Source organism: Engraulis encrasicolus, chromosome 22 (genome assembly GCF_034702125.1).
Source record: "Engraulis encrasicolus isolate BLACKSEA-1 chromosome 22, IST_EnEncr_1.0, whole genome shotgun sequence".
NCBI classification, from domain to species: domain Eukaryota; kingdom Metazoa; phylum Chordata; class Actinopteri; order Clupeiformes; family Engraulidae; genus Engraulis; species Engraulis encrasicolus.
Genome location: NC_085878.1, coordinates 18,027,355 through 18,052,392, shown reverse-complemented (window position 1 = coordinate 18,052,392; position 25,038 = coordinate 18,027,355). Strand labels below are relative to the sequence as shown.

The 25,038-nt window shown below is 40.7% G+C and overlaps 1 protein-coding gene across 1 annotated transcript in view; it reads right to left on the bottom strand.

Annotated features, from left to right (window-relative positions):
• tcf25 (transcription factor 25 (basic helix-loop-helix)) overlaps window positions 1-25,038 on the bottom strand; it is a 31,062-nt gene that overhangs the window by 2,563 nt on the left and 3,461 nt on the right. The window contains exons 7-17 of the mRNA XM_063188900.1: window positions 24,497-24,627; window positions 24,065-24,164; window positions 18,228-18,321; window positions 17,829-17,921; window positions 17,246-17,351; window positions 15,018-15,180; window positions 12,757-12,844; window positions 9,457-9,615; window positions 4,865-4,955; window positions 3,961-4,040; window positions 1,198-1,273 (exon numbers count right to left, since the gene is read on the bottom strand). Coding sequence (XP_063044970.1) covers window positions 1,198-1,273; window positions 3,961-4,040; window positions 4,865-4,955; window positions 9,457-9,615; window positions 12,757-12,844; window positions 15,018-15,180; window positions 17,246-17,351; window positions 17,829-17,921; window positions 18,228-18,321; window positions 24,065-24,164; window positions 24,497-24,627 — 1,181 coding nt within the window. The remainder of the gene's footprint in view (window positions 1-1,197; window positions 1,274-3,960; window positions 4,041-4,864; window positions 4,956-9,456; window positions 9,616-12,756; window positions 12,845-15,017; window positions 15,181-17,245; window positions 17,352-17,828; window positions 17,922-18,227; window positions 18,322-24,064; window positions 24,165-24,496; window positions 24,628-25,038) is intronic.

The window sequence follows — 25,038 nt, the reverse complement described above, 5'->3', positions numbered from 1 at the left end:
GCATGTAGGAGACTACAGTACTGCCTTTAGGGAATTGGGGAAGATTTGTTGTGATTGTTTTTTCTGGCTGTCCCACTATACAGTGGCATATGAAGAGATTTGTTGCAAAAAGACATACCCATTTTGGAACATTTTGGGAAATGGATAGGCCTACTGCATTACATTGCAATGCAAAGGAGATTTTAAATAGGTTTTAATGACATAGTGTGTTAATTATATAGGTTTTGATATTTATACATGTTCAAAATATTTGAATGGAAAGAATTCACACATACATAGAGGAAAGGACATCTGAACAATCATTTCCGATAATAAAATACAAAAGTTAAAAAAAAATGATGTACAAGTAAAAAAAACGTGTTAAATTTTGTCCGTTTGCCTATGAAAACAATTTTGCTTGCAACTGTATTTGTACAGATGTAGGTTACCATTCACATGTGAAAGTCTTTATGCTTAACAATCTCAGCCAATACAACTGGACCATCTCATGTTAGGGTAAGTATTAAGAGAAAACAACATCAAAGTGACTCAAAAGTGGAAGATTCTCTTTCTCGGTCACAGAGTCTCAGCCATACAGACCACCACTGTAGCAAAACAAAGAGTACTCCTAGAGTGCAGACCGGTGTCAAGAATTTTCTTCAGTCAGAGAATGATGTGCGCATACAAACCCTGGTGAAAACAAACTTGTTGGCAGGGCAGAGGGTAAATTAAGTATACTGTAGATGCTGTGTTCAAATATCAGAAATCTCTCTTGCTTAGCACTGAAGAGCGACTGCAGCCGCTGAATGTGGTATCTCCTAGAAAATTGACCCAAGGGCATGACCCAATACTCAATTGATCTTCAAGGCATGGTTGTCACAGGACATGGTTATAAAACACATTAATTCAGAAGAACACCATGAAACATACACTCAGCACAGCTTAAACATTAAAGAGGGTAGCCGTGTGCATTATGACCCCCCGATAAGGGACTAGAACATAGCCCCAGGTATCCCAACATCAAAGCAACCAGAGAAAGGCTTTGCTGTGTCTGTCATCCATCGTAGGACAAACTCATTTAGAGCATGACCCTGCTAAACCCACCTGAGGTACATTAATATCTAAGGGATACAGTGGAAAGCCTTGATGTATGTGTGCGTGTGTGCGTGTGTGCGCGTGTGCGTGTGTGTGTTACCTCCAGCAGGCCATTACTCTCACCTGAAGATTGAAGTTTGGCAATAGGGAACGGAAGAAGAGGGAAAAGGTGCTCTCATTTGTAGCTCCACCATTTTGCCTATTAGAAGAGATGAAGAACATTAAGTTTTAACGCTGGATGTACATGTATTATATATTGAAATTCAGGTCAACACATTCCACTTGTCTCTCAGCTAAGCCCGGCCCTGACGCCCCTTCTAAGAACTCTCGAGTGCATTCTCAGAATCAGTGTCCTTACAGTAGCATAATATCATAACATTAGCGTGCCTGTATAGATGCTATCAAGGCAGATGTATGATCTGCTCTGATACATGATCTGCCCTGGCTCTGAAAGGCTCAAAGGCTTCAAGAAATATATTACTCTGTCCATCAAACCTGTGGGATTTTTTTAAACTTCATTGACGCAAAATTACCCTTCAAACTTGGATTAAACGGATAACCATGTTGAATTTGACAAAGGATGTATGTTGGCTGTTTAATCAGGATTCACGTTTGGGGTAGGTTAAGTCTTTACTGTATACACTAGAACTAGAAAAATAACGGAGCTGTTGCTTTCTACTTTGTATAGTGAGATCCAAGCATGAACGTACAATTACTTACTGATTTTTTTTATGAGCTACGATTAATATTACCAATTTTACACTGTGCAAGATTTTTTGTTGTTTATTTCCAGAATTCATGCTACCCATTCACTAATGTTACATTTTTCATGAATACTTACCACCACCATCAAATTCTAAGTATTAATTATGACTGGGATGATTGCACTTTTCATACATTAAAAGGGGTATCTTCTCCATGGTTCGCCATTTTGAATTTCCAGAAAAAGACATTTTTAGCTGCAAAAATGACTGTATTTGGGCCATACTAGAAAATATTAGTTTATTACTTGGTAAACTTTCATGAAAAGTTCAAATTTGGCAATAGGCAGCCCAGTTTCAATGAGCAGCATAGTTGCAGTACCTTTTTGAACATTTCCTGCACAGCGTACCTTTAAGTGGAAAATGTCAAAAATGGGTGCATAAGGATACTATGCAGGTTTGCAGTTTTACCTTTTTATCAATATATTTGGAGGGGATATTAATCGTAGCTCGTAAAAATTTGGTAAGTGATTGTACGTTCATGCTTGGATTTCACCATAAAAAGTAGAACGCAACAGCACCAATACAGATCCTGGCCATATAATTAGAATATCATGGAAAAAGTTGTTTTATTTCCATAATTCCATCAATAATGTTTAACTTTCATGGGTTGTAGATGCATTGCCCACATTTTGATCTATTCCATTCATTCGTTAATTTTTACATATTTTGGCCTTCCAGCTCCAAAAAATGAGCTGAATGAAATATTGTAATAAAATCACCTTTTCTTCAGAAAAAAAGAAAGAAATTCGGGTCACATCAAATCAGTTGAAATTTGGTACTTTCTAAATAACATGTTAATGTTCAATACTTGGTTAGGACTGTCTTTGTCTTAACCCAGGGGTTCCCAAACTTAATCATGCCAAGGCCCACCATACACCGGTAGATTCCAGCCAAGGCCCCCTTTACATGGGTCGTGCTGCACTACTTTTTCTATGCACCCCTCACAACCACAGTCCCAGGCCTGTGAGTCAGTGCCCCACCAGGATATATCAAATTAACTAATGGGAATATTGGTTTATTTTGGTGTACAATAATTTTTTTTATTATTCCCTACCAACTTTCCGCGGCCCCCCTAGCATCCCCTCGCGCCCCCCCAGGGGTCCTCAGCCCCCACTTTGAAAGCCGCTGTCTTAACCCGTTGTGTCCTGGAAACACATACGCTGCATTCAGGATTTTGAGATTTGAGTTGTTTTATTAAAAATGTGGGTAAGTTAGAGCTGAATGAACAGATTCTAAGGCAAAACGAGGGCCCTAACTTTTATATGTTACTCATTTCATGTTTGTATGTGCTTCGGAGGCTGAGATATTTAGGATTTAATATGCAGAAAGCACCCTTTCCCAAAAAGGGCTTAGGACAAAATGTTGCGTTTAACATTGAAGTCAATGGCAGAGGCACTAAAAATATGTAATACACTGGCTACTTTTCATTGTGTCAACGTAAAATGTCTTTAATGTTGTCGCATGAAAAGATAAAAGATATTCTCATAAATCTGAAGAAATGTGAGGGGAATGCTCACTTCTGTGCTACACTGTAACACTAGGGGTACGCGAGCATATTGCAGGTGCAATGAAAAAAAATGTGGGTGCATGCAAAAATGTAATAATAACAAACATATGAAGTACAGTCACATTGAACTAGAGAGAGATGTAGAGCTTGAGTGTGGTGTACTAGTGGAAGGGCAACAAAGCTTAAGGGGCACACAAGACAAAGAAGGTTGGGAAACACTGGTCTACATGAACTCATAATGATTTTAGTTATCTGTTGTTTTGACCCCCGGGGAGACATGCACTGAGACCCAAGCCTTTGAATCTAGTATTGGAACAGAAGAGCAGCCCAAGGCCTGTTCTGGGTAGTTTGCAATCAGCCCTTGGGCATTGAAATATTTTTTTACTCTCTCTATGTGGCTCTGTAGCTGTGGTGAAAAACGAAACCCACCATTAACCTCACATCGCACTATTCCTGTTCAATTGAAGACAGCTAGATACAGGCTAAATTCACAGGCTGGATCGCAAGCCCGCAACATTCAAGTCCAATCAGGTCATGCTGTATGATCATATCCTGTCAATTATACTGTATGCGTTAGCAATACTATAAGCCACCCTTAAACAAAGCTGATCATACCTCTCGGGTCGGTTGTAGGACACAACTGAGTCCAGGGGGGGAAGGGGGTCGAAGCCCATCACTGGTTGTGAGGTCACTTCCTGGGGGAAAGGAAGAAGTGCGGCTCAGTTGGTAAAAAATGTCTGAAGATTCTCATTTGTCCAAGTCGTCTTGGTCAAAACAGTTTAGTTGTAGGCAGCTGTACTTGTTTTTGGAGCATGGAGATGTTTAGTCTCTTCCACTGATCATATCTTGTCCAGTTAATGTCGAAGCCATTTGTGGGCAGTGTGTCGCTTGCTTCCTTGAGGCCTTGGCCAGAGCAATGGGGACCCAAAAGACAATCTCTCAGGTTGTTCATGACACACCACAGAGACTTGTAATCAATCCCCACTTGTGAGAGCGGTCTCCCCAAAAAGAAGTCCGGCTGCCTACAATTTAATTCTTTTGATTCACTTGGTGAACAAAACTCTACACTAGGACACAATAATATTCTCCGGAGCTCAGAAACAAAAGATGCATGTCTGCACTTTATAACAATGTAGTGGTTATGAGCAGTTAAGACTCAGAAAACCCATTCAAATTGCATTGCTTTAGGAGCTCACCGATATGAGTGCTACAGAACCACTGTTTGCACAGTAGCAGATCTGGAAGCACTGGTAAGCTCAATGAATGTAAAAACAAATGATTAAGAAGAGTGGGAGCTCTTATTCATGAATGACTTCTGATAAAGTTTGGTAAAAACCCAACGACAGAATCAGCGAAGCCTGCTATAAATAGATAAGAATGTCCAACCATGCATTTTTTCAGAGACTGAAGGAATGATCAGAAATGCAAGGTAGTGTGGTAAGGGCAGGGGTTGAGGGGTACAGGGCAGGGGTTGAGGGGTGCAGGGCAGGGGTTGAGGGGTGCAGGGCAGAGCTCTCACCGGAGGGAGAGAAGCTGTGGCCTCCTTTATCTCCGACAAGATAACGTGCCGGTAGATGTTCCTGGGGGCACTCTGGTACCTTGACTTTCTCCTGGAAGAAAGGGAGAATGAAAGGGACAGGTCCCCATTAGCCATGTTCGAAAGGCTACTGATTTTGCATAAAAAGCCTGTTCACTTTGAATTCACAATTGTATGGATGTGACCTGAGATGTGTCCCTGCCAGGTTAAACATCAATAACCTTAAGGTACACTTGTGTATTTTCTCTCCAAGTTTGTGTTTGTGTCTATGTCACATATACTGTATTTTATACCCATCTATGTTATATCTATGTAATCATCTGTATAGATGTATGAATGCATGTTTGAATGCATGATGTGTGCATGCTACTGCCACCTTTCATTTTCTTTGATCAATGCAGCTCTTCTCATCAACTAGGCATAACACACGGCATACCATACACAGTAAGGGTTTTCAGTGTTTTTCCTCAAAGGGTCAGGATGTGGGGTTCACATATGTTGTTCCGGTTCTGACTGATAAGGTGTTTTTGGTGGAGGTTTGATACCTAAAACCAGTCTATCTGCAAGTCATTTGTTTTGAACAAAACCTTAAAAAAGTGAAACAGATCATCAGTGAAAGCCTCATGCAAAACTAAGAACATCTGCTGAAAAAGTTATGATTCTACTCCTGACTAGATTATTCATCCCATTAATTGTAAGGAGTTAGAATCAAGGGAGGATGTCGGGATTGATTTGGCTGGTTTATTGACGCCGGATGCTGCGTAGTGCTACATTGACCCTAGCGCCAGGAGCTGCATAATGCTGCATTAGGCTCATGAGATTTGATATCGTTTTAAATAAATTGAAAATCTTGGTATGTTAGAGCTGTATGATCATCAATGCAAGTCTAAAGTGAGTGTCTAAGGTTTTAAAGGCAACCTATTTCATGTTTTTATGTGCTTCAGAGGCTGAGATATTTATGTTTTTCTATACTGACAGTATATCTTCCCAAAAAATGGCTTAGGCATTTAGCAGTTGTTTTTGCAGGTGTTTTGGGCATCAATGGGTTGAATGCGGACATTTCCTTGAGGAAGGAAGTCAAGGAAATTCAGACTTTTGGTCAGGGAAGGTCATTGAGAAGTCAGTGAATGGCTGATGTCGGCTATTGGAAGGTGGGGAATTGCAAAACCTCAGTATCGAATTGACCATGAAAAATCCATATTTATCCTTCTCCAATACTCCTGCAAGTCAGGCACAATTTTCAGAAGGCCAATTTATCCCTTACATCTGCCCAAGTTGCTGACAAAGGAAAGTTTTCGTAGCACCAGTAGATATAGAGTGTGCCATTCTACTCCTGAGCAGGTGTCAAGAAAACTCATTAATGTACAACGAGACCATGACAATCAGATGAGGTTTAGAACTTGCTTTCGCGAAAGAAGAGAGATCGAGAAGCCTTGAAAACATCCTCGATTGACGTCTTTGGTCTCTGTGTCTTGTCTTTCCACTACGGCCATTTTTAATGAGGAACACAAACAGGGAGGAAGGTCACAAAGTTCAGGAGAGAACATCTATTCTATGCTCCTTATCTGGGGCAACCTTGAAGATGTATACTCCTCGTACAGATGTCACATAATTCATTGGCAAGAGCTCAGTGAAGGGAACAGACTAACCAGAAACACAGAAAGAAAAACAAAGTTTTTGCAAGCCATCATAATCATTTTTACAGCAGGTCATTTTACGTTCGTCCTCTGAAACAGTAATTTATTGTCCCTTGTCAACAAAAGTCCTAAAGTGAATGTCCTTATTAGATAATGAACTTACAACGCGTCAATTGAATAAGAGCTGTCTACCTGCTGATTCAAATTGAAGTCTTGATACATGTCTTCATGTATGTACAGTTGTGCCAATAATAATAGCAGTGCCTTTACAAAGGTGAGTAAATGTCAAATCTTCCAGTAAATTGTAATTTCATGAGCAAAAAAATGCTTTTGTGACACTGCGCATTCACTGCACATTGTATTTCAAGGCCAGAAAATGTGGGAAAGTAATTCCAATAAAATAACATTTAATGATATTCCATAGAAAATGAAGAAATGTAATGTTCAAAAATAGCAGTGTTGACATCTATATTAAGGAACTTAAAAATGTTCTGTAAAAACTAACAAATTCTTGAAAAATTGTTTACCTGAATTCTTTCAGTATCCTGATGTACTCAAACTGATCTAAGATGCCTGGCATTTGGTTAAACGGACGAACACTGTAGTGCAAAAATTATCCTGATATTATGATGCTTGCACCATCATGCCTAACAATCTTCACTGTGTAAACACTATGGCTTGAATTCTTTGTTTACAGGACGTCCGACAAACTGTCTGTGACCCAAAAAGAACTCTTATATAATGGCGTGTGCAAGCATCATGAGTTTGATGTGTTCAAGAGGGAAAACCCCCGTAAAAAATATGATGTAAATAAATTCAAAGCAAAACTAGTCAAGTGGTCCTGTTTATTCCACCCCATTGCTCACCCCCACCCATATTATTCCAAAGGCCACCAGAAACTGAGGTTGCATGCAGCGGAGACTTGACTAACATGAGTTTCTAAAAAAAGAAGCGCCATTCTGTCTGTCTGCTAGTAAGTTAACAACCAAAACATGATTAGTTGGTCATGGGCCAGTGCTTCAGTCACATTCATAACACAAACCGCAAGTCATCTTCGGCAACAGTACTGTAGTCTTCCGAGTTCAAACCAGGACTGGACTGGCAACAAAGAACCACAGATATTTCTAGCTTAAACTGGCCCCGACGCACATACAAACCGTTGTCATACTATATGATACATGACTCAATCCGCTGTCTATATTGAAGATGGAGGCAAGGGTATTGTTGCGCTCTAGATGTTTAGAAAAATAAGCAGGTGCTTGGACCCAAAAAGTATAGTTGAAAGTTTGAGCAGGTTCGCACACTGAATAAGACACTAAGGTCAAGCACAAGGAGGTTTATTTTTTATTTTTGTCAGAGCAGAGTAGAGCAGACGTTTTAGATTGCTGCCATCATCAGTGCTCTCTGTGCTGATATTGAAGATGGACCAATGAGCCACCCCTTTGAAACTGTGGGCTAGTCCCCGAGAAAACAGATAAAAAAACAACAGTATCGGCTCCTGTCGGTCCACCGGGAAAAGCCCCCCCTGTATAAATCACCAGCCCAGCTCTGGCTCAGCCCATTTGAGAGCAACATCAGGGACAGAGTCCTACTCTTCTACCCAAATCTTGTTATTCTTGTGTAATGGGAATTTTTCTCCACATATTGTATGTGTTTTGTTAGGCGTTTGATAGACGTTTTGTCTTCGATGAGATCTGCATCTACTCCATGGCAGTTCTGTTTAACAGCCGTAGGTACCCCTCCTTATTCACTAACAACATACAGCAGACAACATGCAACGGCATAATTGGCTGAACAGAAAAGCCAGTGTGTTGACGGACTCCTCAGCACAGTCCCCACCCCCCACCCCCCATTGGAGTGTCAGATGACTTCCATTTATCCTAGTGTTTCTCAACGGGGGCGGTACAGCCCTCTAGGGAGCATTGGGGGACCCTAGGGGGCGTTGAAAAGGATACAGTGGAGAGGGGGCGGTGCTTAATTGTCATTGGGGGCATTATTCCATTTCTTCTTTTAATACTAAGGGGGGCAGGCTTATGATGATGATGTCAAGGGGGCGTTGGAAGGCTTAGGATGAGGTCCAGGGGGCGTTTGTTCAAAAAAGGTTGAGAACCACTTATTTATCGGATTTAACAACTAGAATCATTGCCAAGGGTCTTGATCGCCTCAGTGACAGCAGACTGCACATCTAAGCGGCATATGAAGTTCACTCTACACAGAAGGCACTGCAGAGTTTGCACACAATCCGAGAAGGTATTCAGATGAACAATTCTTTGTCTGTCTGTGGGTCTGGGCCTACTGGGATTTAGGTGCATTATGTGTATCATTGCACACATGCATATTTGTGCTGTTCAAACATACGGAAAATCAGACCCTATCTGACCAAACATGCTGCGCAACTATTGGTTCAGGGCATGGTCATCTCCCGCCTGGACTACTGCAACTCCCTCCTGGCAGGTCCACCTGCTTGTGGAATAAAACCATTGCTTCTCCGTCTGAAGTGTCAAAATTAGACAGGCGTAGAATCTTGATTTGGAATGCAGAGGGTATCCCATATGCATGATCTCCACAGCGTTATCCCTTACCCTCAGCATTCCAAATGAAGATTCTAAGCGCGTCTTGGTTAGTTAGACGCTTGACTTCATAAGTGTCCCGTTGTAGGGGAATAACGGACACCTTGCCAGCCAATCAGAACATTATTTCTGCTCACCGGGTGGTAATACATGGGTTTTCTTTTTTTATGTTTTCTCCTGGCTGCGCGACCCTGGCTGTGCACAACTCAACCTCTGGTTATTGGAAACCGCTGTCAGGCAAAACATTTGCTCACGTGGTTGGCTGCCAGTATCTTGCCCCTCCTCACAACACCATGTTTATAAACAAAAAAAAAACATGTATGCTGAAGGAAAGTAAGGAGTGTGTGCATGAGTGTAGGATACCCACTTGTTGTTGCAGTCCTCCACCAGGGGATCCTGGGAGTCCACCCTGCGCAGCACCTCCCTGACGTTATCCTCCAGCCACACAAGCACGCCTCCCTCCTTCCACAGCAGGTGGCTACGGCCCACATACAGAGACACCAGCTGAGCCAACGCAGGAGACTGACTGAGGAGGGGAGAGAGAGGGAGAGAGGGAGAGAGAGAGAGAGAGAGAGAGAGAGAGAAAGAGAAAGAGAAAGAGAGAGAGAGAGAGAGAGAGAGAGAGAGAGAGAGAGAGAGAGAGAGAGAGAGAGAGAGAGAGAGAGAGAGAGAGAGAGAGAGAGAGAGAGAGAGAGAGATTTAGTTTGTGCCAATGGTGAGGAACAGTGTGTCAGCAATCAGGAAAGGCCATCAGACAGTGACAGTGAGAGACAGAGAGAGAAGGAAGTCGGGAGGGTAGAGAGGCAGAGGTAGACCAAAAAAAGGAGAACACAGACAGACAGGCAAAAAGAAAGAAAAACAAGAATGGAAATTATAGCTATTGATGAGAGCACCAGATGTTGTTTAGTTCCAGTTGGCATTTTAAACTTTTGAAAGGGTCACAGAAAGTGCACAGGGACTGATATCGACGATAAATACACTTTACCGGTATCAAAAAAATAAAGAACATGAGACTGTAGCACTCCGGTTTCTTACTTTTTACTTTTTCTTAAAGGCAAAGACTGCCCGACGCGTTTCGTCCTACAGAGTCTTTGCCGTACCCATACCCTTACAGATATGAAGACAAAAGATTACATTTAGTCCAAGTAAATGAAAGATGAATCACCGCACACTGGTATCTTTGCTGGTAGTTTATTTGGTGAACAACGCGTTTCGCTACTGCTTCATCAGGTTCACTCTGACATTACGCATGTCACCCAAAGGTGATAAGGGTGATTACCTGGTCACATGACCTCACCCACATTCAACCACTCCACCCATTTAAGTGCTAGACAACACCCAATCCTGGTTTAGGTATGTATATTATCACATCCTACCATTTAAATTACTATACAATTCTCATGCATTTTACCAGATAAATATGCTCACATCGCTGATATGTGTATCTATAATCATATCCACATAGAGTTCAAACAATGCATATCACTCCTCAGATGCAGGTTCGGGCCATTAGTAAATAAAAAAACATGATATCAAAGTGCAAAAGTGCTAATCCCAATGTGCAAAAAACCACAGTATAATCAAAATCCTTTCTCCAAAAAATATTAATGTCCATATTGTAGTAGGTCTCTCATCCAGTCCGACATATTCATTTTTACATGGCATATCCCAACTCCTGAAGCAGGATCATTAGTCAACAATAGTCCAAGTGACAATCTTGATGTGGCATAGGCCCATCCATTAAAAAAAGGACATTTACAGTGTGAAATTCAGCAGTGCATGCATGTTACTAGAATACACTGAGGTCCTGTAATTCATTCAAACCATGGGGTTCTACTGAGTTCAGTTCGTGTATCCAGTAGGCCTCTCTCTGCAAAAGTTGCTTACCGGTAATTATATTGCCCCCTCTTGGTTTTTGTTGTATACGTTCTATACCTATGAATTTCAGGGAAGCGGCTGATCCATGATTTTTTTCTTTATAGTGCCTAGCTATAGCATAATCCATGTTTCCGTTTCGTATTGCCCCTTTGTGTTCAGCAATTCTTAGTTTTAAATTACGCTTAGTTTGGCCAATGTACATCAATCCACATGGGCATTTTAACATGTATACCACATGTGTCGAGAGGCAATTGATGAACTCTTTTATGGGATATTTCTTCCCAGAATGGGGATGACCGAATGTTTTTGTGTCAAATGTATGTGAGCAATGAGCACATTTCCCATCCCAAAATTTTGTTTCTGAATACTCAACCGTATCAAAGCAGGTCCAGCGGATCATCAGAAAACACTGGCAAATCTTAAAATGTGACCCTAGTCTACACCATCTATCATCACTGCCACCTCGTTTCTGTTTTAAAAGAGGGAGAAATATCAAAGACATGGTGGTTAGTTCTACCTACATGGAGACCCCCAAAAAGACTTGGCTGGCCAAAGGGATACATGGAAACTACAGATGTGGGAAATGTGCTCATTGCTCACATACATTTGACACAAAAACATTCGGTCATCCCCATTCTGGGAAGAAATATCCCATAAAAGAGTTCATCAATTGCCTCTCGACACATGTGGTATACATGTTAAAATGCCCATGTGGATTGATGTACATTGGCCAAACTAAGCGTAATTTAAAACTAAGAATTGCTGAACACAAAGGGGCAATACGAAACGGAAACATGGATTATGCTATAGCTAGGCACTATAAAGAAAAAAATCATGGATCAGCCGCTTCCCTGAAATTCATAGGTATAGAACGTATACAACAAAAACCAAGAGGGGGCAATATAATTAAGCAACTTTTGCAGAGAGAGGCCTACTGGATACACAAACTGAACACAGTAGAACCCCATGGTTTGAATGAATTACAGGACCTCAGTGTATTCTTGTAACATGCATGCACTGCTGAATTGCACACTGTAAATGTCCTTTTTTTAATGGATGGGCCTATGCCACATCAAGATTGTCACTTGGACTATTGTTGACTAATGAACCTGCTTCAGGAGTTGGATATGCCATGTAAAAATGAATATGTCGGACTGGATGAGAGACCTACTACAATATGGACATTAATATTTTTTGGAGAAAGGATTTTGATTATACTGTGATTTTTTGCACATTGGGATTAGCACTTTTGCACTTTGATATCATGTGTTTTTATTTACTAATGGCCCGAACCTGCATCTGAGGAGTGATATGCATTGTATGAACTCTATGTGGATATGATTATAGATACACATATCAGGGATGTGAGCATATTTATCTGGTAAAATGCATGAGAATTGTATAGTAATTTAAATGGTAGGATGTGATAATATATATACCTAAACCAGGATTGGGTGTTGTCTAGCACTTAAATGGGTGGAGTGGTTGAATGTGGGTGAGGTCATGTGACCAGGTAATCACCCTTATCACCTTTGGGTGACATGCGTAATGTCAGAGTGAACCTGATGAAGCAGTAGCGAAACGCGTTGTTCACCAAATAAACTACCAGCAAAGATACCAGTGTGCGGTGATTCATCTTTCATTTACTTGGATTACTCTTACTGCACATCACCAGCACCTGGACAAGTGGTTGTGCACAGGGACGTTACTTTGAGTATTACATTTAGTCCATTTAGTCTGTGGGAGAAATCTGTGGAGTCTTTTGAGAACAAGCGGACCATTTTCTTACCCCATCTGACTTTTATGGCCAAAAAAGGCATGTGAGGCAACTGCAGCATCCGGCTGGACTGATAAGAGGTCCAGCAGAGGAATCAGCACTGGAAATCACAAACATACATAACATACATGATCACCGATAAACAAACACAAGATTATTATCAAATACATAATGAAATCACTCCTTGTTCAGGACATGTTCACACAATTTAGATAACACTGTCTGAATCAGACCCGGGGCCAAATCTTTACAACAAAACATATACAGTCCTCTTCAAATAATAGACATTCCAAACACTATTTCAATCAGATGTAGAGCTTTGTTTAAAAAAGCAAACAAAAACAAAACAATTCCCCATGCAGTTAACCTAAAATCCACTAGTCAAGCCATTCAATTCATCTAGGCGTGCGAGGTCTGATCATATCAAAACAATTTAACATAGCATTGGACAAGTGACAAACATTGTACTTCGCATTGCCCATACAGGTTTCATTGCCCATTTCAGTGTTTGAAATACCTGTGGATGCGACCTTTACAAGTCATGCGCTTCATGGCGGCACATTTTCCCTCTCTCTCTTCCACTCATACAGGAGTATGGGCCATCATCACCCAACTTCGCAAATTTAGGGAAACGGTAACTCAGTTCCATTGCTTGATACGAAGCCTGTGCCAACCATGACACTAGTTGATTTCCTGTCCTTAGAAATGCTGCATTGCCTCTTGATGTAAATGAAGACAGCGAGCTTATGGCAGGCGGTGCAAAATCAGTGTCTAGACGTGGCTGCTTAACTGTAGTTCCAAACATTGCGCTGTTCTCATTTGGGCAATTATTTCGGAGCTGTAAGTTGTGTTGCTGGTGGTCAAATGATAGCTGGCATACCACAGAGTCTCTTGGCGCCACAATTATATTTTGTGCCAACCAAGATTCAAATCACTTCCAGACAGTGGTATTTAGATTTTTTGGATGTGTGGAAGTTGTACATAAGAGATGAAGGAGAGACGACAACTCCTCACATTTCAGTGTGTCAAATTAACGAAAAATACAAGTTTCAGACAACCTCGCACTACCCACAGAAATAAATCAGCATAGACCGTTACAACGTAGCTTACCGGGACTGTGCACTGAGCAAATCATTCAAGACCTTGAACATAAAATGACAGTCACAGCCCTTTTTAACTATTACCAATAATTAATTAATAGTTAACTAGAAGCACTTAGAGAGCGCAGACCTCCGCCAAGGAAGCTGCTTGATACTGTACATTTGACTATGTTACACCCCAAGTCTTTCTGCCTTGTTTTTGTGGAGTCCCCGCAATTCAATTTCTGATCACTAGGGGGCGTCTAGATGGTGAAGAATCTTTTGAAAAGTCCTGGTTCCGGTTCGTGATCCGGATCACCACCAGAATTGAATCACTTGTACCTTGGGTCATTACTAACAACAAACAACTTATTCGTTTTTTCAGTTATCCTGCTGACAGAATATTTTTAAAGTCCTGGTTCCGGATCGTGATCCAGCAGAATTTAATCACTTGTTCCTTGGGTCATTATCAACAAACCCACAAAGTTTCGTCCATATCCGGTGATTAGTTTTGGAGTTATGCTGCTGACAAACAAACAAACAGACAGACAGACGGACAGACAAACCAACACGACCGACAACATTACCTCCTTGGCGGAGGTAATTAATTTTCGATTGAATGTCAATAATACTAAACTGTTGCTTAAATAGTCATGTAATACCCTAATAATAATAATGTCATCATTTTATAGTAAGCAGTTGGAAATATAATTGAATCGAATCGATTCCATGTAATTTGCATTGATACACAGCTCTAATCAGATCCCCTCTATATGTTCACACAATAGATTGAATTCACACATTGGTCTTTCTCCTAAACTTCATGTTTCTTAATCATTTTTATGTTTGCATTCCGTGGTTTGAGAACAAATTTCAGGACCTCAATACTGTTCTGTTTGTTTACACAGGCATGCATGATTGTTTGCACATTTATGGGTCTGTGATGGAGTGCAGGATAGTACATTTATAGACAGCAAAACTTCTGGCTTTTCAAAATAGACCAGGATATGAAAAAAAACTGATTTTCTGGAAGTGACAGAGTAAAAAACAAAAAGTAACAAAGGCCACCTGTCACTCTGTCTGATTTGTGTGTGTGGGGTGGGGTGCTCCTCACCGCCTGTCATTCTTCTGTCTAGTATGCGTGTCTGTCTGTGTGTGTGTGTGTGTGTGTGTGTGTGTGTGTGTTTTCCTCACCACCAGGGAACATGATGAGCGCCTCCTGTAGCAGTCTGTCACTCTTGTGTCTGCGTCGGGTGGCCTCGTCCTCGTTGCTGCACTCCTCCTGCGTGCTCAGGTGGAAATAGCTGAGGGCCACCGAGAAGGCAAAGTTGGGCAGCTGAGACAGGTTACGGTGGACCTGGAGCACACACAAACACACACGCTAAATATAAACAAAATATTTTCATGAGCATTTATCAGTGCAGCTGATGGTATTTATCCCAACACATGGCCGTTATGTGACAAATGTAAACAGCAAACGGGGACTATGACGAATCAGTTCCGGGGTTGCCCTAAAATGAACTCTCCTTTGGCCTCTCATATTTCTCTCAAAAGCATTTCAAAAACTATGGCACCTGACCCACTCCTTGCCATTTTTCCCTCAGTCATTTTCCTTGTCACTCTCTAAACGCCTCATTCTCCAACATTGGAAATCAGAAGCCTGCCCTTTGTTCCAGCAATGGCTTAGGGATCTGGGCAGTGTATTGCACTTAGAATAGATATACCACAACACCACAGGGTAGGGTGACACCATTCTCCAAAACCAGGCAGCCACTGATCGATAAATGGTCAGAAACTCCTGGCTCCTGAGCCCTCTTCGTTCCTTTTTTCCCCCATTGTCTCAGACTGACTTTTCACTCTCTTGCCATAGTGCTTTTTTGGCTGGATGACTCTTTTTGTGCCGTTTCCTTTTTCTTCATTTTGTTCCTTCTTTCGTTCACTTTCTTTCTTTCTTTCCTTCTTTCTTTCTTTCATTTTCAGTTGGCTGGGGTTTTTCTGTTTTTCTTTCTGCATGTAATCAAAAATGTGAAGGGATATGTATTATAATATTCTGTAAAATGTCCCTTTCCTTCAATAAACATCACTCAATAAAGAAAGTTGTGCAACTGGGACAAGTGATGGTGCACCTGCGGTGCCCACAGACATCAGCATACAGTAAATCCAGTAACAGCATATACTTTTGGTTATCGGGCATATACGGTGCTCTTTGAATCTGCATGATAGCTTTCTGACAGATGTTCTGTTTGCAGCTGACATCTGGGAGCTTTTGCCACGACATCTTTTTCAATATGGAAGCTAATTCACTGTAAGACCAAGTAATCTACAGTCGCTGATAAACACAGCCAAGAACGATACACAGCCGAGATAAACACTGACAGCCAAGAACGATACAAAGTTGAAACATTCATCTCCATCGGTAGATTCATGTTTGTCCACCCAACGCGTCTCTCTTGAACTTGGAGGGTGGGACGTGTGGAGTTTCCCTGTGTTTGTTGTAAACAACCGCAGCTCGACAAGGGGGTGACTGATATGCACAACTAACAAAAGGTCTGTTGTGGAAAGATAGCGCCACTGGCATAAGGTAAACCACCACAGTTCCTTCAACGGAGGGGGGAGTCAGGGTTTAAGAACTGTTAGAAGGGTCACGCTCCAAAGATAGATATTGTTTAACAGAAGAGAGAAGAGGGTTTGTTGCCATTGCTGACTGCAGGGCCTGGGTATGACTAAGAACAGCGACGGAGGTCACGTGTGTATATTACTCCACTGGATGGAGTGTCACATTTCAGCTTTTTTTTTAACGATTTTTTTTGTCTTTTCGACTTTATTGTGATAGGACACTGTGAGAGGCGGACAGGAAGTGAATTTGGATAGAGACGGGGAGGGGTCGTCAAAGGACCCGGCCGGGAATCGAACACGGGTCAGCCGCATGGCAGGAGAGTGCCCTACCGGTTGGCCACGACAGGGCCCACATTTTAGCATTTTAAGGGCAATATTCATTTGCATTCTAACTAAGTGATGCATTCTGTGTTGCTGCCCCCACCCTTTGGAACAGTCTACTTCTCCATATCCACCAAGCCCCCACAGTGGCTACATTCAAAAAGCACCTAAAATCACATTTATTCACTGAGGCCTATGGTCCTTAACCACCCTGCCCCCCCAACCCCACTTCTACCCTCTCCTATTTTCTCCCTCTTCTCCCCTGCCCATCTCCTTTTGTAAAGCGACCTTGGGTTACTTGAAAAGGCGCTATATAAAACCAAGTTATTATTATTATTATTCTCTGAAGGCATCCGATTACAGCTGCTTGTCAATGTCCAGCCAGACAATTTCACCCACATCACCAAGAAGAGGGTGAATGTGTGACAGACAGACAGACAGACGAATGAAGCAATGATCCAGCAGAGTCCATGAGCCTTAGTTACCTCCCACTCCTCGTAGAGTCTGATGAGGGGGCTGTACTCGCGGCAGCGGAGGCACAGGAAGTCAATGAGGAGCAGCATGCACAGGGGGTCGTTATCGGGATCCAGGCTGAAGGGCACACACACACACACACACACACACACACACACAAAACATTACATTACACTTAGCTGACACTTTTATCCAAAGTGGGACACAGGGTTTACAGGGTATCGGTTACAGTCCCTGGAGCAATGTGGCGTAAGGGCACTTCAGCCATGGATGGAGGTGTATGAAGAGGTGGGGGGGACTCTGATCACCTAGACCACCTCCCTAACCATTAGGCTAAGACTACCCAAACAGGACTGTGTGCACACACACCATGACCATCAAATTTCAATCCCCACTGCTCATGTTGCAGTGGTGAGAACTAAATAAATTATAACAGTAATAATAGTGTTGATGCCTGTGTTGAGAGAGGAGGAGGGGGCAGAGAGAGAGAGTGAGAGAATGAAAGGGGGGAAAGCAAACAGGAAGGTAAACAGATAGACAACATAAAGACAGACAGACAGACCTAGAGAGGGGGTTGGGAGTGTGTGGTGGTACCTCAGTATGAGTTTACAGTATTCCAGAGCAGTCCGGGGGCAACCTCTCTTCTCCAGGAACATCATGTGCTTGTAGAGCGCCAAGTAGAAGGCCCTGGGTCAGGGCAGCAAGGGACAACCATAAACTCAGATGACAGCAGATAACATGTAAGATAACACGAGGGGAAAAAACACTAAGAAAATATTTTTTTCACTGCCATCTTAACATACCAAAAATATATTTTTAACCATACATGATTCACACCACCCAGGAGCTGTGACGGTGTATACAAAAATAAATATGACTTGTATAATATTTATATAAATTAAAAATGAATGCTTAAAGAGAGAAGAACTCATAAAACAACGAGTGAAAAGTGTTAAGTTGTGCTTGCAGTGTGTACATTTTGGCACAACGCACCTGTTCTCTGGTCTTAAGTAGTCAAGCCGGCTGACTCCAGATGTAAGGCTGAACACAGGATGGAAAGCACACTCAAAACTGTAGAGAGCCCGCTCTTTAGGGGGGAGAGAGAGAGAGAGAGAGAGAGAGAGAGAGAGAGAGAGAGAGAGAGAGAGAGAGAGAGAGAGAGAGAGAGAGAGAGAGAGAGAGAGAGAGAGAGAGAGAGAGAGAAATAGATATATTTATTTAAAAAAGGAATGGAACAGTTTGACAATTAATTTAAGACATGCATACAGTATACAGTGAGTCCAATATGTATTTGATCCCTTGCTGATTTTGCCAGTTTGCCCACTAATAAAGACATGATCAGTCTATACATTTATGATAATATGTATTCAAACATGGAGAGACAGAATATCAAAAATAAATTCCAGAAAATAACTTGAAATAATATATTTTCATTTATTTGTATTTAATTTAGGCAAATAAGTATTTGACCCCTCTAGCTAAAGAAGATAAAGTGCTTTGTGGCAAAGCCCTAGTTGTCTAGCACTGAGGTCAGATGCTTCGTTTAGTTGATGACAATGTTTGTGCATACAGCTCCAGGCCTTTTTATTAGAATACCATGAAAAAGTTGATTTATTTCCATAATTCCATCAATAATGTTAAACTGTCATGGATTGTAGATTCATGGCCCAGTTTTTTAACTATTCCAATCATTATTTTTTTTCTTTTTATATACGTTGGCCTTCCAGCTCAAAAAAACCATGAATTGGGGAATTCGCATTATTAGAATATTGTTATAAAATCACATTTTTCTTCATCAAAATTCGGGTCACATTAAATCAGTTGAAATTTGGTACTTTCTACATAACATGCAATGGTCAATACTTGGTTAGGACATTCTCTGTCTTCATAATGGCCATGATGCGTTTAACATTGAAGTCAATGGCAAAAACAGTGCATGGGAGTTATGGAAGCCCAGATATCCTTGATGCTTTGCTGTCAGCTGTTCTTGTTTGTTGACCTGGTGCCCCACACTTCCCTCTTCAATATACCCGAAGATTTCCATGCCACGTTTTGGTGTTAACTCACCAGTTTAATTCTAACTCAACAGAAATTAAACCCCATTCATTTTCAATGGGGTTTAATTTCTGGTTATTTAGAATTAAGTATACCAAGTATTGACCATTGCATGTTATGTAGAAAGTACCAAATTTCAACTGATTTAATGTGACCCGAATTTTGATGAAGAAAAATGTGATTTTATAACAATATTCTAATAATGCGAATTCCCCAATTCATGGGTTTTTTGAGCTGGAAGGCCAACGTATATAAAAAGAAAAAAAATAATGATTGGAATAGTTAAAAAACTGGGCCATGAATCTACAATCCATGACAGTTTAACATTATTGATGGAATTATGGAAATAAATCAACTTTTTCATGGTATTCTAATAAAAAGGCCTGGAGCTGTATAGTAGAAAATATTTTTGCCCATTTTTCTTTGCAGATTATCTCTAAAACATTAATAGTTTGTGGTTTTAGCTTGGCAAATGGGAGGTTCAGTTCTCTCCATAGAATTACTATAGGGTTAATATTTGGAGACTGTCTAGGCCACTTCACAACTTTAATATGCTTCTTATTGAGCCACTCCTTCGTTGCTTTGACTATATGTTGTGTATTATTGTCATGTCGGGAGATCCAAAAATGGCCCACCCTTCAGTCTAGTGGTGGAGGGAAAGACGTTTGCACTCAGGATTGCACATTACATGTCTCCCTCCATCCTTTCGTTGACGATGTGAAGTTGTCCTGTGCCTTGGCCAGACAAACACCCTCAAACCATAATGATACCACTTTCATGCATGATGGTGAGGAGGGTGTTCTTGGGATCATAGACAGCAGTACTCTTTCTCAAAACACATTGAATTGTGTTAATGCCAAACAGCTTGATTTTGGTTTCATCTGACTACAGCACCTCCTCATATCCTAAACCAGTCTGATGTCCGTTGGCAAACCTCAGGTGGGACTGCACAGGTTCCTTCTGAAGTAGAGGTACCATGTGTGCACTACAGGATTTTAAATCTCTGTGGCATTAAGTGCTACCAGTAGTTTTCTCACTGATTTTGGTCCCAGTAGCTTTGATATCAATACCTAGTTCATCCCGTACAGCTCTAGGGTGCTTCTTTCTGTTCTCATGATTATCAAATCCCTACAAAAGGTCAACTCTTGTATAGAACCCCAGACAGGCTGATGGATAGTCATTTTGTATTCCTCACATTTAGAAAGAAATGAATAAACAGCTGGGTCATTAATACCCAGTCTCTTTCTTGTGGCTTTGCAGCCCATTTGTTCACATCTAAAATCTTGTCCCTGATATCATTTGACCGCTCTTTGGTCTTTCCCATGCTGGTGAGGTTGGAGTGTGACTGATTCACTCATACTATGGACTGATTCTGCTGATTCAATTGGTCTTTTATGCATGTTAGTATGTACAGGTGTCTTTAATTCAGATGACAAGTTGATCGGAAGTACCCATCTGGTCTGTGGGCCCGGAACTGTAATCAGTTGGCAGGGGATCAAATACTTATTTTGCTCGATGAAATGGAAATAAATTACCGTAATATATTCTCTGAAGTTAATTTCTGGATTTTCTTTTTGATATTATGTCTCTCCATATTAGAATACATATTATCATAACATTTATTGACTGATCATGTCTTTGTTAGTAGGCAAACCAACAAAATCAGCAAGGGATCAAATACTTATTGGCCTCACTGTATATGAGCCATCACATTGGAGACCATCTTGCTCCACATATAGCAACTATACAAATCACAGTAGCCTACACATCCACTCACAACTCTTTCTTTTTCTTTTGATATTTTGAGGTCAAGCGTAGGAAGCTGACTTTCTTGCAGTCTGGGCGCCAGATAATCTAATTTCCTGGAGTGAGGTGCCAGGCAGTGGAATTAATCTCATCAAATGAGTGATTTAACAGCTCATGGCCACACAGCTGTCTGGCATCTACATGCCACATCAACGGAGATGCATTTTTTACCTAAATTAGTAACTGGTGGTGGAATGTCTTGACTGGCCAGCCATAAAGCTTCAGAAGTTGAATTATGTGCCTTGAATTCTGTGCCTTGAATACCCCATTATTTGTTCCCAGGGATGTAACAATCAGGGCAAATTGACTGTGGAGAATTGAGAGTGGCACTTCACATGGGGGATGAAAAAAGACAAACCGCGTCAAACAATCTTATGAAGATTCAATTAGTACATCTCCTTGGGTTTTGTCCACAGAAACCATTTACAATATATAAATAATCGATAACACTTTTCTTAACACTGGCGTCATATGTATGTCAAAGCAGTGTCATAAGTGTTGTAATGCATTCATTCATTCGTCATAAACCTTGTATGACTGACATTAAGTGACATTCGGTTATGGTTAAGACATCCATAACAATGTCAACTTTTCGTGACCATAAAATATTTGACATTGATATCATGTTCATGACTTGTTCATGACTGCATCATGACACTACTTTGACAAAATGATGACACTGTTATGTCATACGTATGACGTCGGCGTCAAGTGAAGTGTAACCCAATAATCTGCTGGTAAAATAAGGATGTGACTTGGAGACAGTGACAGACCATATCAATCAGTGTATAAGCTGGATATACTAACTGTACCTCATAATACATCCAGAGAACAAAAATGTTTTCAGTGAATTAATATTCAGATATGCATTTCTGCTTTTTTTCCACTAATGCATGTCGTCATCACCATGTGCCAAGCATACTCTGCGTAGTCTACTAAATTCTTGGCTAGGGGAGAAATCAGGTGACCCTTACGCAAGGTGTGCAAATTAAAATTAATTTCATAAGACTCATAATTGCATCACACCGGTAGTTCGAATTCTGCCGTAAACAATTTTAACAACTTCACAAAGTTGTGCAAGTGTCCTCCTAAACTACTTGAGTGAGTATGTAACCCTTGGATAACATGACATTTTCAAAGCCAAAGCGTACTGTCATTTACTAGGCAACATGCATTAGACAGAGCAGTGAAATTGCATCTCACCAGATGGCAAATGTGGAATTTCAACTACAAAGCGGATTCCAAAAAAGTTGGGACACTTGGTATTTTGTGAATAAAATAAAAATGCTGGCATTTTCAAAACATTCAATACGTTAATAAGGTAGAGCATTGCGTACAGACAAGATATCAGTTGTTAAAGTCAGCAGAATTGTTGCTTTGAGGTAATTATGTGATCATTTGAAATTTCACCCTTGCAACAAATCCCAAAAAAGTTGGGACGGGGCCAATAAAATGCTTTTTTATGTTTGATAAGACTACAAATAACACAAGGGAAGATACTTAACAGTTAGATACTTTAACTGATGCCATGATTTTATTCAAAAAATAGATATTTGGATGTGCGAGACTCGATTTCAGCAGCTCAACTGATAGGTGTGTTCTTCCACTTGTTCCCCTTATTGTTATGCTTAATATGTGGCATATCCTGACTGCAAGAGAACAATTTTGTCACCTGTTTACTCTTATGATGGAACCACATCATTGGAACATAGTAGAGATTGAAATCTGCCACCATTATGGGGTAATATCTAAAGGCGGTACTCCAAAATATAATGCCTTGGTCGCTATGTATGCTGTTTAAAGTCTGTATATATCATTAAACATTCATTTTAATGCTCTACATGAGTAAGAAGACCATAACCAAGGCACCTCTGCACCCCTTTACCGTCATATATGCTGTCTTTCAGACTGACCACTAAAACAAGCTGAAGTATTAATTTTCTTCATAACCTGGAGGGTGCATGCCTCCATGATTTAAAAAAAGAATGAAATATTTTCCATTCTGTAATCAGGACAGTTTCACATGTCTCCTAGGTCCATCTAGAATGAGCTTTAGAATGAGCCACTTGCAACTCTGTTTAATGTCTGCATCATGTGCTTTAATCAAGTGTTGTGTTTATGGTCATTTCTTCAACAGCTGTCATTGTTGGAGTGTCAGAGTTTGCTTATTGACGATGAGTATGTCATGATATCATAACCCGTGCAATGATTTCACAGAACTCCATATTACGGGAATAGGCCTTATATGCCTGCAATTTTGATAATTCAATCTTTTTGTGTAATAGATCAGTAATTAGTGCCTCAAAATCTTCGCTACTGAGTGCCATAGCCTTTCTGTGATGGTATTTCATTTGTGCATTTATGTTGGCAGTCAATATAGTTCCTTTTAAAATATTGCTCCTTGTGTTATTTTTAGAATTATTTAACTATACCAACATGTTTTGGCCACGTCCCAACTTTTTTGAGATTTGTTGCATGGGTCGAATATTAAATGAACACATATTTCCCCCAAAACAATACTTTTGCCTCCATTTAACAGTTGCTATGCCGACCTTGTGACATTGTGCATCTTACACATGGAATGAATGTTTTGAAAATGGCAGCATTTTGATTTTATTCACAAAATACCACAAAAAAGTGTCCCAACTTTTTTGGAATCCGCTTTGTAAAACACGCACATGCACATTCCACCCTGATGAAACGCTAAGCAGTTTGAATGTCCCTGGACATGATTATGACTTTCGAGGAAAGTATGTGAAGTCCACCTCATATGGAAAGATAAGTAGACTTTAGCCAAGGGGAAGCCATACTAACCAATAAGATCTATGGGCCTGAGGAAAGCCATACTAACCAATAAGATCTATGGGCCTGAGGGATATCATACTAACTAACCAATAAGATCTATGGGCCTGAGGAAAGCCATACTAACCACTAAGATCTATGGGCCAGAGGGAAGCCATATTACTAACCAATAAGATCCCGTGCCATCTCCTGGTCCTCCTGGATACGACAGACATCAGACAGCTGCAGCAGTGAGTCGATGTGGTACGGGTTCAATTGCAGCAGGGCCTGAGAGGAGGGGGTTAATCATGAGCCTAGCTTTAGGAATTCATACAGTAATATGATTCAGGTGTACTAAGCTGTAGATGCATAAACCAAAAAATGACTACAGTATGCAAGGTTGGTTGCTAACGGTACAGAAAACCTTTTCGTCAAATACAGTATTTACAGGCACATAGTAGCCTACACTTAAATGTCCTCATCATATTACACTGGTTCTGTGCTTTTTCCTTAAAATAGTACCCAAACTAAGGCAACAAACTTCTCTAAATGGGGGGAATACCATACTTCTTCAAAATAATTCGCACTGTGACTATGGTAAATATGAAGAGCCTTCTTACCACAATGTTATTGGGTTCCATGGACTCAACAGCATCCAGAAATTTGAACTGAATCTGCTGGTAGTCTCGGTTGTGCTCAAAGGTGAAGTAATGTAGGCCATTTCTAGTCTCCAGAAGACTCATGCATATTCCTGAAAAACATGAAAATATAAAAATAAAGCATAAAATATAGATTAATTTGTTTATTATACAGGAAAGACAGCCTTGTTTGAAACTTACTTCTGTAAGTGCAGTTTAAAAGAAAAAACGATTTACTGTATGCTGCATGTGTGGGCTCCTGCCTGCCATCCTCATTTGGTTTGTCTGTATAATATAAGTGCTTTTACGGGCTAGCTGTTTCCTTTGGATGCCCTTGTGCATTTTACAACATATCTAGTGGTGCCAATCCTGAAACATGGGGTGACAGTCCAGCCATTCTCCCAACACCATTATCTAACATGTACTCGATTACCCTTATAGCCAAGTCTAAGGATCTGCTCTTGCCATTGTCAAAAGTATGCAATCCATAAATTGTGATTTTCAGCTATGCAAAATGGGAGGCA